The sequence below is a fragment of the Ammospiza nelsoni genome, chromosome 8 (genome assembly GCF_027579445.1).
Source record: "Ammospiza nelsoni isolate bAmmNel1 chromosome 8, bAmmNel1.pri, whole genome shotgun sequence".
Lineage (NCBI taxonomy): Eukaryota > Metazoa > Chordata > Aves > Passeriformes > Passerellidae > Ammospiza > Ammospiza nelsoni.
In genome coordinates, this window is record NC_080640.1 from 28,829,713 (window position 1) to 28,845,536 (window position 15,824).

General features: G+C 41.9%; 1 protein-coding gene across 3 annotated transcripts in view; it reads right to left on the reverse strand.

The window, feature by feature from the left end:
* The window catches only part of ANK3 (ankyrin 3), a 190,823-nt gene that overhangs the window by 115,184 nt on the left and 59,815 nt on the right, over positions 1-15,824 (reverse strand). For 2 of the 3 annotated variants that reach the window (XM_059476632.1, XM_059476631.1), the window contains exons 6-9: positions 13,291-13,476; positions 12,678-12,701; positions 11,361-11,459; positions 1,400-1,498 (exon numbers count right to left, since the gene is read on the reverse strand). In XM_059476632.1, the coding sequence (XP_059332615.1) occupies positions 1,400-1,498; positions 11,361-11,459; positions 12,678-12,701; positions 13,291-13,476 (408 nt within the window). The remainder of the gene's footprint in view (positions 1-1,399; positions 1,499-11,360; positions 11,460-12,677; positions 12,702-13,290; positions 13,477-15,824) is intronic. The other variant, XM_059476633.1, reaches the window with a different exon arrangement.

Below are 15,824 nucleotides of genomic sequence, written 5' to 3' on the forward strand. Positions count from 1 at the left end.
CTGGTCCCTAATGATTTGGACTGCAGTGGGCCATACAAATACTTGCAGAGGGAAGCAACTAATCCCCCACCAGGTCCCCTTCTCCCTGCTCTGACCAAATTACACACTACCAAGCAGTGTCCCTCTCCACCACAAGGCAGAAGCACACCCCTTATCCTGGTACCCCTATGTGGCACAGAGGAGGCTGGAATTTCAGTGCAGGAACTATACCCACTGCCCACATTACCCATGAAAAGTCGTTCATCTCTTCCATGTTATTGCCCAACTAGAAAAGAACTTAAAACATTTTAGAAATAAACCATCAGCTACTAAAGGTAAAATAGAAGCAATAAGGAAGAACATGTGGAGAGAAGGAAGAGATGACAAAATAAACTGACCCAGTTTCTGAATTCGACAGAGAACAAAAACACAAATGTGCCTAACAAGCACTGCAGGAAATCTCAGGGACTACAGTAACCAAACAAAAACCTGTGAATACAGGAACAACTGCAGAAAAACTGTTCTTAGGTTTTACATTTCTTTTGCTTAGAATGATTCTGAATGGTAGAACATATACAGATGAATTCAAAATGGAAAAGGTAGAGGTGATAAATTAATATGTCAAGAAAATTATAATTGTCAGAAAGTTACTGGGACAGCTCTTGAGTGTGTTGCAAAGACTGTCCTGACAGCCCACAGCACCACTAGTTCTGGATTTACTTCCAAACATTTGAACTTTTTCCTTCTCTTTCCTTCTCTCTCTTTTGGTTTTTTTTTTTTTTTTTTTTTTTTTTTTTTTTTTTTTTTTTTTTGCTGCTGTGTAAGTAAATAAAATATCTCTGGCTTGGTTGGGTTTTAACTACAGCAGTTAGACATAACCACATGCATTGAGTTTCCAAGTCACTCAGGGCACTGAGTTAGGAGTCAGCCTGATGGAAACCATCCCTGTGCCTGCCCCATGTGCTGACAAATCCCACACAGAGCCTGAGCTGCAAGAGAATCATCAGCCACAGCACACTCAGTGACACTGCCTGTGGATAGAGAAAGGCAAACACGCACTGCAGCTCAAAGTTACCCTGCTAGCATTCAAAGTCTGAAATATCTGACTTGAATTCTCATCTTTTAGCATGTTCCTGTACTTTCACCTCTACTCCCAAGTAGATAAAAGCAGCTCCTAATTAAACACTGGAAAGGGAACATGGAAAATGGTTGGCTCTGAGCTTTGCCATCCTTGGTGCTTCATACACTGCTGTAAGAGATGTAAAATGTTAGTATCCTACAGCAATAATTTCATTAAAAATAAATGCAGTGCAGCTGCAGCAGCCTCCTGGGAAGATGAATGATTTAAGCTCTACAGCAACACTCAGGTCAGAGGCAGGCATTCCACACAGCCACTTACAGCACTCACACTTGAGCTTACCCTTGTTTTGGCATCAATTTTAGCTCCTCGATCCAGTAGGAGTTTGACCATATTTGCATTTCCCCTTTTTGATGCAACGTGCAACGGTGTGATATCATTCTGTGGAAGAAAACAACATGAAAATAAATATGCATATGTCTGTCTTTCATGAATTCCATTTTTGGTTTGCTCACAGAGTGGATTATGCCCAATTTGCTAAATCATAACACAGTTTGTTTCCCTGGGAGCATGAAAGCAAAAGGAAGCTGTGCTCAACCACACATGTGAATTACTGGCCTGGTATCTCAACATAAACACAGTGAAGACAAAAGTCAAATTGTTGTTAGGGTTATAAAATGGCATGATTGTGTCTCAGCTCACAACTTTTGCTTAAGGGTCGAACTTACACAATTTTACTGAATCTTAGCAATTTAATCCAGCTGTGGTTGTTTAGGAACCTGCAGTGATAAGGATTCATACCTCAACTTCATAAACCTTGTAGGATCCACAGAAAAATAAACAAAACCATTATATCTGCAGATCTCATACAACAACTATGAGAGGCCAGCATTACTTATTTCTGAACATTACCACCAGACCCTGAAAGCCAGGCAAGCACCTTCACTTCAGTTGCACCATTAATTTTGCCTCCTCAATTTGCTCCTCTAATGGGTGCAACACCGTGCTGGAAGTGGGGCTGCAGAGGAGTGTGTGTGCTTCCCTGAGTGTGCCTGGCAGGCTGGCACAGGCAGGGATGAGATGCTGTACATCCAGGACAGTTACATAACCCACTGTGAGCACACACAGGCAGCCCTTCCCAACGAGATGCAGCCAGGACGTCTCTTCATGCTCTGCTGACTCCTTCATCTCGTGCCCTGTGAAGGCCACGTCCTGTGTGCATCTGATCATATGGAGCCAAGGAAAAATAAAGCAGAGCACGCAGCCAGGGTATGCAGGCACAGAGAATTGTAGAGGATGTGTTCCTGGGTGCAGCACACACAGCTGGCTGTGTAAGCCAGCAGCCCTGGCACCCAGCAGAAAGCAGCACACAGTGTCCTGTGGCTGGCTGCATCAAAGGCTCCCTGAGCAGCAGGGAGGGCATGGCTGGCTGACCTGGCTAACAGAGCCTTCAGCCGCACAGGTGAGTGCAGTGATGGAGAGCCAGCACCAAGACAAGATCCCCTCTCAGGTCCGACAAGCTGACTCACAGCCTAATCATAACACCATGTACCTCATGCACTGCTACATTTACACAAAATTTCACTATGAAGCAATCTCACAGCTACTAGAAAGTACTAATTAATATTATCTCAGAGGTAAAATACATGTTAGCAAGGTTAAATGACAGAGATCCTTTCTACAATATTCATGATCATTAGAGGATCAAAGTGATGACTGTGCCGGGTAGGTTCTCATTCCTTTAAAAAGCAAAGTAAAACAGGAAGATTAAACAGCACATTAAACAGAAAGTGCAGCATGTCTAGTCCTTTCAGGGAGGTAAAGCTATGTGATCACTTAAATTTTCTGTGAGATGGTTTTGAAAAAAAGAGTTAATTCTATTTGACTGGGAGCTGACATTGGATATAATATGGGGTCATTACATTACTGTACCAGTCACAAAAAGGAGCAGAAAAAAAAGGAGAAAAACAATTATGTGGAGATACTTTCTGCTTTTTTTCTCTTCCCAGGAAGAAAGATGTTACTGAGGTCAGAGGGAGCAAGAGATGAGTTCTACTTTCCCAAGAAAAAAATGGTAAAGGAAATAATTTTTGTGTCTTCAAGTAAAGAGTACTGCAGGTAATTTAGATTAAAAGAAACATCTTTTTCTACATGCTGATGTTAAGGGGTAAAGAGGTTAACTCAGCCTAACAGATCCTACTGCCCTGTTAACACATCAAAATAATTTAGTACTAATAATTTACTGCCTCATACATAGACAAGAAGAAAAGTATTTTCCAAGCATCAAGAAAGAAATGGAGGAGGAAGGAACAGCATTACAAAATGCAAGACAAGCACCTGTTAGAAGTCTGGTACTCATTCATCTCAACACTAAGCTGAATCTAGTGCAGCACAAGGGAGGGCATAACCACACAAGAACGTGCACTTTGGATCTAATTATTTGCCAGTCAAAGCTGCTGCTGCCATGAATGAAGGAGAGCAGGTTATGGAATAGAAGGATGAGTGCTGGCAAACACACAGCTCAAAACTAAAAGAGATGACTTGTTAGCAATTAAGATGACCCCTCAGCAATTAAGGGTTAGGTGACACTGTTTGCTTGGAACGATGAAAAAATGAAAAATATCCACTTTCATGTTCAAAACCAAGTCCTGTTCAAATGACATTCAGATTTCTGGATTGCTACCAAAGCTATTAGGACAGCATATTTCTCTCCCAGTTTCTGACAGGGGCAATCACGCTGGCTGGAAATGTGAGGAAATTCTCCAGCACCAAATGAGGGCTGAGCTTGAGAGCCAGCAATCCATCTTTGCTCTATGTGATCACCTGTCTTTACAAAAAACATTTAAATTCATTGTCTTTAGCATCTTGAAACCTGGAGTTACTTTTGGTTGAAAATAGGCAGCAAGTTCACATTACAGAGATGGATGGAGAAAGAATGTGACTGCACAAAAAAAAAAAATTGTGAGGAAAACCAACTACACACAGCTTCCCAGAAATAATTAATGGAGCAGGAGGAATCAAGCAAATGAATCTCTGTATGTTCAGTGTAATATCTGTCCTTATGGATGACCAAAGAGCTTCTCTTTCCTAGGAAAGAGCACTCATTCCCTTGGAAGGAGTTTGCAGATTTTGTTGTACTCTACTAACCCGATCAGGCAGTTCATAAAAAAATTAAAGGAATGAATAATTAAAAACACTTTTAACCTTTTTCAACCTTAACATCTCAGGAAAACACTGTGAGGAAAAGAAGGGGGGAAAAAAGGGGGGGGGCAAGTCTCTATTAGAAATTAATTTTGCTGTATAGCTATTTAAGCTTTTACTGGTAGCAAAGAATGCTAAGTAATAATTCAGCTGGCTGAGAGTTCTGACTCCAAACAGATGAAGGAAGAGATGCATTATCTGAATGCTTGAATAATTGCACACTGATGTTCAGGCCAAGAAACTTGGCTTTGGTCAATACTCTGTTGTACCAAGTCTTAAAGAATCACAGCTAGAAGTTTCATATGTATGGTCCTTTCCCATCTCTCATCTCACAATTAAGAACACAAACTGAGAAGTGAAAAAAACCTCAGACAACACCATCATTAATTCTTCTGATGGCAAAATGTAAAGCAAGGAACTCAAAATGGAGTTATTTGTACTTGTCACAAGAAACGAGATAAAAAAGCTTAATAATATATGCAACTTTGGTGTTGTTTATTAACACTAAAACTGTGGTATCAGCAAACAAAATAGCCACCAAATGTAAGGTTCTGAATTCTTCAGTGTATCAACAGCATCCGCTGTCTTTTCAGTCTATTTTTATCTGTTTGATCTTCTATAAATTTCTCCCTTTGTTCTTAAGATAGAATAGTAAATCAGGAAATTTTTGAAGATGTTTTCCCGCAGTAATAAAGCTGAAATGCCTTCCAAAAGCTGCCATTAAATTATGTGGTTCAGATCCAGAGTTCCTGCTGGAGTGCTGCTTGCCCTTGCTGTTGAAATATCCAGCGTTGGGTAATGTCTCAGGCAGACCCCTTCACACTGAGGTCCAATTTGTGAGTATAAATTCAAAAGGGAATATGAAACATCATTGTGAGAATAGCATGCTAAAACTATGGAGAAAATGGCCATAGGATTATCAACTAGAACACAGCCTTTCCTCTCCTTCTTGGCAGATTTTTTGGGACAAGTGACCTGAAGTCCTCTGAGGCTGTACGTAGCTCAAATACCATGGATCAGGTGCAGGCAACTTCTTCTACACTTCACGGCATTGTGGATGGTGGTTTTCCCTTTGTCTCCATCCACTGCCTGCTGCAGCTCCCTCACACTGAATAATTTAAGCTCTAAAGGGCTCGTGCCTTCCTCCAGAGCACACAACACCCACAAATACTATGGGAGAGGAGTGCTGCTTTTACAGTCAGTGGCCTTTGCTTGTGCCTGATCAGAAGGAGCACCAAGCCTTTCCAGCTGCAGCTCTCTATCTACAGCTTCACAAGAAAAATCAAAAACTTTTCAGTTATCTTGTGTTGAGAAACGAGCCAACTAACATGTCCCAGCTGAAATGAGACCAGCTGCCCTGTGACACACAGTGTTACCCATCACAGCTCACCACAGTTTAGCCACATGGATAGTTAGGAAGTGAAGGAAAAAATAGGGTTAAAATTGTCAGTGTGCAATGGTTCCATTTTAATGCATTTAGAAAACCAGGAACTCCCCCTGGGTTTCTGGTGTGCTATGCTGTCCTACGAGATTGCCTCTTTCTCCCATCACAGCTGGAGTCTCACAAGCATAAGGATGCTAATAATAACCAAGAAAATCAAATGTTTGCACTCACAGCTTCATATTGGGCTCTGAAATGCACCTTAAAGGAAGGCACGAAACAAAGGGAAAACATCTCCTAGTCATGTGCTGCATTGATTTAAATGCTGACTGAGCAGCTGATCACATCAGGACTCTGAAAACTCACTGCCAGTCACATGGACTTGGCATTTCTTCTTGCTGCCAGTGAGAGAACTTACCTCCACCTCTGAACTCTCCCAGCCTCTCAGTGGAGTGCAGTTTTAATTAGAAAAATTACACTATCTATCTGATTTCAAATTTCACTTCCTTGATTTAAAACAAACCAGAACAGTTTCTTACCAAAATGTTCAGATTAACCTGGAATTTAGTAAGACAGTTCTTCTCACTCCTCAACTAAGAGCAACCTCTAGGAAGAGCTTAATATTGACACAGAATGTGTGAGTAAGACAGAAGCTGAAAACAACCAGACTGCTATGACAGAAATATCTTATACAGTCTGGAAAATCCCTCCAGCATTAGAGGGAAGAGCATAATGGTGGTTTTTGCATGCTGGAATTGTCAGTAGCACCACTACATTGTTATTACCATTATCGCCAGATCCTGGAGGTATGGGAAGTTTGTGGTGTGCATTTGAAGATTCTCATATGCAACTATGCACCAACACCAACATGGTGTATGTTAAAATACTCAATATCCTCCCCTGTATTTTCCTGCAATTCAGAACTGGAGCTACAACACAGCAAATTTCCTGCAGAGAAAAGTCTTATATTCTAGTAGCAGTCACTGGGATCACTGAGGCTTGTATAGTGTTTCAGAAATTAAAGATAAAAATGCACAATTAGATGCTTTCCAGGAAACCCTCAACAGTACACAATTTTCCAGCTTTTTCCCTTCTCTTCTTAATGCCAGTAAGTTTTACATTGTGCTATTTTAGTTCTTGTGTGCTTATATACTTAAATTTCTTCAGGGTTGAGATGTATAAAATGAATCCTGGAAGAAAACAAGGAAGACTATAGAAACGGGCTCTTATGGCAAACCACCACCGGGGAAACAAAGATGTTTTCCTCTTATGCCACTGTCACTTAGATATTGCCTGCCCTGTCTGATGGGCTAATGGTGTTCTGCTCCTCAGCCTCAGGGTCATCATTAATGCATGTTGTCCTCACACCACCCTCAAAATCACCAAATCCTTTCCTAACCTTCCAGTAAGCAAACTTTCTGCAGGCAAAGCCCACTCCCAGTGGAACTGAGATCTCCTCCAGGATAAGGAGTGCTGTGGATCAGGAAGGCTTCTCCAGGGCTGGGTGCAGTTTTATGGCACAGTGAGGAGCTCTCTCCTGTTTGCTTTGGCAAGAAAGATACAGGGAAAGGTCACCTTCACATAGAGGATCCCTGGCTGCCTACACCTTCTGACTTGCTCAAGCACAGAGTGGATGAGGGGGTCACAGAGGTTTCTCTCAGCCACTGCTCTGGAAGATGCAGAGAATTTCATCCTTCCTTCCTTTCTAAGCACTGTTTTCCTCAAAGACAGGTGCATCTTCAAATGCATTTCCTCACCTGGGCTAAGCAGATCTTTCCACTGGAAGATCATCTCAGAAAGAAGAAGGCTATTTGAAGATTGTGTGAACCCCCAAAAGATAACTTTTACCTAAATAAAATGCCCAGTTTATTCCAAACACCTCCATTAAATAATTAACACTCTAGGTAACACCTCCATTAAATCATTAAAACTTCAGGTAAGACATCTGATACAGTTTGATTTAAAGGCACAAGTGGCTGATAAACAATAGTTTTAAAATGACAGGAATTTGTTTTTCCTGTTGAAAAAATTGATAAAATAGATTCACTTAAAGGTATCTGGCTACCTTTCAGTTTTTAACTAGGATTCATCACACCGTCAGCTAAGAGAAGGGTGCCTGGAGGTGTTGTAATCCTTCAAAGTCCAAGTAGTGACTGCTTTAAAGTGTTAATCTGGCCAAGAAAGGAGGCAGACTTCATCCTCAGTTACCTTTTATTCTCCTCCTCCACTTCTTTAGTTTCTGTGTGATTGTCTCCCAGTTAAGCAAGAGGGAAATATGGCAATGCAATGAAGTATTTGAGGTATTTTGGAGAAGCTGGACACACAATAATGTACTACATGAAAAGGATGATGAGTAGTCATAAAATGCCCGTTACCCTGCAATGCCTACCCTGCCAGTAACTGTGACAGGTTTTCTGTTGAGTTTGAGCCCAAGAAGTCGAGCAATTTGGAATGATTGTTTTTGCTTTGTTACCAAATGGCAAACATCCAGCTGAATAAGGAGATTTTGTTTCATTTGGAATGAGGTTAGGATGGCTCCCAAAGCTGCCTCCTTGTTTATAGGTGGAATAAAGGGCATCAGAAGCTGATTTACTGAAATTATTTCCATCCATCCCAATGGGGAGTTTGCTGTGCCACCCTCCCTGCACTTGCAGCAACGCAAGAGGAGAAGGCAGACACAGAAGTGCTAATGCAGCTCATGGGAAGAGCTGACATGGCATCAGTCACTGGACTGCAGGAGTGCAAACCTGTAAAAGCAGGTACATTTCCAACCCCCAGCCTCTACAGTCAGCAGGTACACGGGCTGGCAGGCACTGTGACACCTGTAAGAGCCCCTGGAGCTGTGCCTGTCCCCTGGCTGCACTGAAAGAGGGGACCAAGGGAATATGTGACAGCTGAGAGCAGGCAGGTGCGTACCAGCGGGGCTGAGGGAGCAGCTGCTCCTGAATATCACTGGGGACATCATTTACTTACAGCACAGCACCACTGTGCTCCTGCCCACACACTGAGAGCCAGCAGCAAGCTCATCTCCTTCCTTGCCTTCCCTGCTGGAGCCCCTTCCTTCCCTCAGGGCTCTTGGAAACTGGCTGGGAACAGCAGCTGAGGAGATCTCCTCTGCCACAGGGCTGCCCTCCTTTTTCTCTCATCCTTTCACCACCCTTGCCCTTGGCCTTACAGCTCTGCCTTCATCCTACACACCCATTCACATTCCTCCACCTTTCCCCTCCCTGCCTACACTGATGGTGGCAGATGGCAGACAGCTATTTGTCACACATTTGTCTTCACATTACCCTGCTCACACAAGCTTCTTTCGTTGCCATAATCCTCTTCTCTTGTTCAAACCCCTCCCTAGAATTCGTACTTTCCTGAAGAGTCTGTCTCTCAGTTTATGTTCAGACTAGTAGTGCTAACTTGTATTTATTTAGTAAGAATAAAGGAAAAATGCACAAAGTGCATTTGACACCCCCATCTTAAAAGTTTTCTCTTTGCACTTTTGAGAGCTACAGTACATATGGTAATATTTTATTTGGGTTACAGCCCTTCCATATTTTTGCTCTGTTGCTCATCTCACATTGTCAGCAACTCAAATAAGGGCCTTTCCTGCAGAGGGAAGACAGCAGACTAAGTGGATAGCACTTACAGAAATTAAAACAAGAGGCCATGAGGTGGCAATGAGCAGGCTGTACCTGTGGGTCACTTTCAGTACCTGTTTTGCAATATGGTTAACCAAGGATCAAGAAAGGGCTCTGCTACTCGGTGCTGATAATTGGAAGTGCTCTGTTAGCCCACAAATCCGCTGCTCTGCCAGAACCCAACCCATCCTCCTGTGCAGTGCTTTCATCCCCTGCAGCCTGATAAGCACTAAGAACAACATTCAGCTCCATATTACTGTTATTTATGCTACAATTCTTTCTGTCACAACGACTTTATCTAGATTTGCAACTGCCACGGAGTGGAGATGAGCTCTGTCTCTCTCTGGATGCCCCTGCCCTGTATCACAAGCACAAACAAGAGCTCAGGGCTCCCTGAGCCACATCTCAGCCCAGGCTGATGCCATTGCATCCCCACCTGCCCAGCCAGCCCACAACTCTGCCTGATGATGACAACCAATGGAGGCAGAATTCAGAATGCCCAGATCTTGAAAAGGAGGCAAGAATGACCTTTTCACTCTGGATGTGCTCTCCACAAGTGCCCTTAATCCAAAACAGAGCTGCTGAAGCCTAAGACTTATTATTCCATTAAAACAAGCATAGGCAGATGGTATTTAGTGCACTGGCACTAAATGCTGCTAATTGCTAATGTAGTAGCATTGCTAATCCCTAATCTTGTTTCTGAGTGGGAAAGACTTGACCCAAGACCCCATTTGTCATCCCTGCTTCTGTGATTAGGGCTTATCAAACCCACAATGCCAAAGCTTGGGATGGTATGAAATGCCTTAATGCTCTACTTGGGTCAGCTAAAGGACTTGGAAATCAGAGGTCAATGCTATCAATGAAAGCAGAGCAAGGGGTTTACAATGCTGGTCAGAAAAACTTTGCTGTACGTAAATATGCGTCAACTACAGAAGCATTCAAGTTTTTAGCCATACAAACTATCTAAAGTAGAATACTGCAAATTCACTTTTCCCTTTGGGTTAATTGCCTAAGCAGTGTTGTAGTACTTTTCCTCTTGCAAAAGTAATAAACATAACACACGATCAAAATCTCAGAAGAGGAGCTGCTGGATTATCCACATGACATAATTCCCCTCATAAATATAATCTTGAATTTACATTGGATATTTTTTTATTTTTTCTAATTTAATTGAAAGATTGCTCCAGAAACGCATTTGTCATATTTAACATTCATTATTAAGCAGTTATTAATTAAATAAAATTAATTAATAATATTTAATAGGAAATATCTAAATTTCTAGACAACATTTATTCATGGCCAATTTAGGCCTATTTACTCTTACATCAGCATTTGCCTTCACTTTGAATGCCATGATTTTATCTCCCTATTTTCCTGGATCACATCTCTTCCCTGGCTTTGTTTGGGTGAGGTTTGGTGAGCCAAAGCCTTGCAGAGCCTCAGATTGTTTTGTTTTGGGGTTTATTTATCTGGTCTCATGCCTGGCACCACCATCTTTCCTTGCCCTTCATATTGTACCCCTATCCTTCCTGTTGTATCCCTATCCATATATGTTTGGGTTTTTCCCCTGCTCTTCCAACTCTAACTTCTATTTTTTCCTGTCTTCCTTCTGCTTACACTACGGACTCCACTCCTAGGTCTCACTTCATTTCCTACTCCTCCAGGTCCCAGATTTCCTTTATGAATCGCATGCAATGGAAGCACAGATGCTTTCCTCAGCACCACACCTGATGTTCACTGGAAGCAGCAGCACGGTGAGGAGAACTCAGCAGGGACACACCACCCCTGCCATATGTCACAGCTGCAGGTGGAAGCATTCGTGCCCCTGGACCCCATCCCACCTTTTGCAGGGCTGGAGCCACGACAACAGCAGCTCCTTTTGGTGACAGCAGAAGTTCTGGGAGGCGAGGTCTCGAGCTCGGGTTCGGTTCAGCAGCCCAGGGAAAGCCCCTTGACACCAGGTGGTAACAGAACAGCTCAGCCCGTGTTCTGTGTGGCCCCTTGGCTGGGGAGGGAGAGGTGCCTCTCACACCCCTGTGCAGAAGCTGTGGCCACAAAGCAAACTGAGCGTGACTGGCTCCACACTCACCCGTGCAGTGAAGTCCACGGCAGCACCCCGATTCAACAGCAGCGTGGCCACATTGATATTCCCATAGTGAGCAGCTATGTGCAGGGGAGTGAACCCACTCTGCAAAATAAACAAAACAAGACACAACCAATAGATACTTAAAAAAAAATATTGCGTTGGCACTCCACAATTCATGGCACATCACTGACAAAAGCTAGTAACAGGAGCCTGCTGCAAGTCACCACTCCAATTCTGTACTAGTTTTCACTCACCGATGTTTATTTATAGTATTTCAGAGAATCTAAATAAAATCACATTGCTAGGCAGGAGGGAAAAAAATTAACATAATTATTCTAGAAGAAAAGAAGTTGAATAAAACTTTCAGTTATTCCAGGAAAACAGCAGCAAAACATTTGAGTATTAAAGCAATGATCTGACTTTTATGAGAAATTAGCTTCTAACTAGAAAAATATAGTTATTGGTATTATGTCAATCTTGCAAGTTAAATCTCTTAAAGATTCTTTGCAGAAGTTCAAATACAAGTCATTTAATGATATTTGCTAACTGGCTTTTGTAAATTCAAAGCAGATGCAAATGAAAATAACATCAAAGACTATTTTAAATTATTAATATGGGGTTTTTTTCCAAGGGTTAGCACCATAAGGACCAGTCTCCCACTGTGGGCAATCACACTGGGTTATGTTCAGACACCATGAGTTACCACCCTAATTAAAAGATGTCTTACTGATAAAATTACTTCAGCAACTGATTTTCATATTTAAGTAGTTTTACTTCCTTTTAAAATAATGCTAAAACATGCAGCAATTCCATCAGTCCTGCAAAGTATGAAACCTTATGGGAACTAGATGCATTTCTAAATTGTTAGCAAGCCATGCTAGCTGCCACCGCCTTGCTTTGGGAGTTTTGCAGCTGTAAAACCACTCTCAGATCATTCTATTTGCTGACACCATCAAGGTAAGTGTCATGCAGAAGCCTAGAATCAGACCTGGATGCACAACATGACAGGGTTGTCTGCAGCTCTGAGAACATCTGATAAACATATGCTCCATGAGAATCCCTGAAAACTCCATCTCTCGTAATACAGCCCTTTTATGACGGCAGTTAAGTTCCCAAGAATGCTTCACTCTTACTTTTAAGCTCTAGTTCCAGCTGCAGAGAGCCCTGGTCTCTAAACTACAGTCTTCTCTAGCACATGCTACTTCATTTCATCTAAAGCAGGTGTCTATCCTAAAATATGCGATGCAGACAGGAGGGAGAAATGATGCAGCAGCACTAAGTCATGGAGGAGTGATGATGCATAGATATATTTATATATACCTCTGTTGTTCTATTCACCATCATCTAGGTTAACACATTGGGAAGCAAAGAGGGGGAAAAAATGCACGGTTAGTCCACCACCGGTGACATGGGTGCGGAAAGCTTCATGATGGCTGTGGGGCACGGCAGCTCGGGGGGCAGCGCGCCCGGCACACACGGGAAGCTCCACAGGGTGGAAGCAGAACCAGCGAGTACTTTGAGTGCTAATTGTACTCTGAGTGCTAATTGTACTTTGAGTGCTAATTGTTACATGTTCACCCAAGTTCTCCAAGCAGCAATTGCACAGACAGCTGATCGAACGGCAAGTGTGCAGTACCTACGGCTCACCACCGCTTTCAGGAGTGGCTTTCATTCCCGAGAAAATAATTCAAATAATATTTTGCTTATTATTTTCCATTTGCAAGGTTTCTACAAGAGGAATTAACCCTGATTTAAACAGAAGGGGAACAGGGGGAGAAAGAGGCAAAGGAGGCAAATCAAACGTTATTCTTTATCGGGTGTTAGAGGAGAAAGTTCTGTGTAACTGCAGCCGAACAGATCACACCAAGGGAGATCTCCCCTGGCTGTGGCCAGCACCTGAGAGCACCAAAGCCCCTTGCTTCTCCCAACTGACCTTTGACTCCACGTCGGCGTTGTGGTCGTTCTGCAGGAGCAGAGCCGCCGCCTTGGTGTCGTCCTTGCGCGCCGCGATGTGCAGGGCGGGCAGGCGGACCTTCCCCTTGGTGTCATTCTCCAGCAGCAGGGAAACCACCTGGTCATGGCCTTGCTGCAAAGCTACTGCCAGAGGTGTGAAACCATCCTGCAACACACAACGGGCACCGTCAAGGCGAGCTCCAAACCCTCCATGGGGCGGGAAGGGGGAGCCGAGAGATCTCAGCCTTACAAACAGAGATGGTCCAAATTCAACCCAGAGTAACATGGTGAAAAAGTACCCTGCCACGACCCTGAAATTGGAGTAAAGTGCTGGTGAACAAGGCTCCAAATACCCAAAACACCTTTCTGGCACTCCAGACACAACACAAAATTGTAAGACGCAAATGACTGAGAGTCGAGGATAAAAAGTGTGAAATTACTCACAAATTTACAGTTAATTATACAGATACTTATTTATGTAAGTGCTTAATTATATAAAAAGGTATAAAAAGCTGGAATATTAAAATTGCAATTTCTAATGATGTCTCAATAGTAAATTATAATCAATTCCTGACAGATTATAATCTACATTTTTATGATTATTTTTAAAAAGCCAAACAACTAAACAAACAAAAACAAAACAAGCTCTATCCTCTAACATAATATATATGTACATTTAAAATATAATAATTGATCAAGAACGCCACATTCTCTGAATGTAGTTCTACTACAATTTCTTTTTATGACAATTTATATAATTTGATAGACAATCCTGTTACAAAAAAAAGTTATTTCTTTTCAGATTTGCTAATAACCAAAATAGTGTAGAATAAAAAACCTGAAAAACTGAAGGTTTTTGTTTAACAGATTTTAGAGCAGATTCCTCAAACACATAAATGTACAGTCTGGGATTTATAGCTTTATACATTAATTTGATGTTATGGATTCTTAGAAAACTAAAGAATGAAGGAGTTGTCTTTTACATTCTGCTCTGTCCCAAATATCTGTCATTGCAACCCAGGAGCACATCCAGGCTTTGCCCAAAATAATACCCATAAATCACTCAAAAAATCACAAAGGCAAACTGCTTTGGATATTTACTTATTCAGTTTGTCTCCTGATGAATATATCCAAAACCTGTATTACCAAACCTCATTGCATCTTAGCAAGCAAACACATATTTTCACTCATCAACTACTGCTATCATGGTGAAACCGTGTAACTGTGAAATAAAAGTGCAGCAGTGACAGAGGAAGAGGTAGAACCTCACTCCATGTCAACAGTGCAGAGTTGAAGCGCTAACTTTTTAACTTTTGGAATGAAAAGTAAAGTTTTCAAAACGGAATTTCTCCCTCTAGCTTCAAAACCAAGAACACCTCAATCAAGGATGAGAAACAGGAGGGGTCTTGAAAAAGAGAGCTTTTGCAAAATTTTTGAGGGGAAGAAAATCCAAAAAAAACACTTATATTCCTGGAACCTAAAAAGCAATTTCCAGCACACCCTCCCTGCCCCCCGAGGAGTTTCATGCTCGTTTAACCAGGTTTCCCTGCTGCCTGCAGCTCCCCGTCCTCCAGCAGCAGGGGCAGGCATGGGCTGCAGCGCTGGGGTCAAGCAGCCACAGGGCCACGGGGTGTGAAAGATGCTCTGCAGCCCTGAGGGCCAAAAACCCTCCCTGAGCATCCCCAGAGAGGGCTCTGGCAATATTGCTGTGCTTTATGTGCAGAAATGGGGGCTCTTGCCCGCAGAAACCCTGGAGGCCTTGGCTCCCTGCTCTATTTACAGATCCCAAAATTCACCCACTGCACAGAAAAGTGGTGTAGACACCCACGACATCTTTTCTTCTAAAGAAATAGAACCAATTATTTCCTCTAATTAGATTAAACTACCATGATTAAATACTTACTTTTAAAGAGTATTTAGCTAAGTGACAATCCTTTAGTGACAAAAGTTTTTGCACTTAAAATGATAGGGAGAAATCAGATTTTTAAGAAAACTTGGACCAAGAGAAAATAAAAAAGAACCCATAAGAGCAACTATCTCAAACAAGGAAGGCAATATAGGTGTCATTCTTTTATAGTCTGCTATCTTCAAAAGAATTCTCCATAGATAAAATTAGATTGCACCTTATCATCAAGCTGAGATGGAAAAAAGCTCAACTTAAACTGACATACAGTGTTCAAAGGAAAAACAACACCAAACAAAAAATAGTCAAAAACCCCTCCAAAATTTTTTCTAAAATCTCTTTTCAGAAAATCATATCGTGGTAAGTGACAATTTTTGACTAATTTTTCAGATGTAACATATTTTATTTTGGTATTTCTTGACTCTCATATCCTTGAGCATTTCCAGAAAGTGGTTCTGATGCACACTTCAAGTCATAACTAACTTTAGTGATTTTGGAAACACTGTTTTGATCCATTAGCAATTCATTTTTCACAGTGGAATAAGGAATAAGATTTCCTTTCTATACCATTATACAGTGATACTATCAGGTATAAGTGGCAATAAACTAAT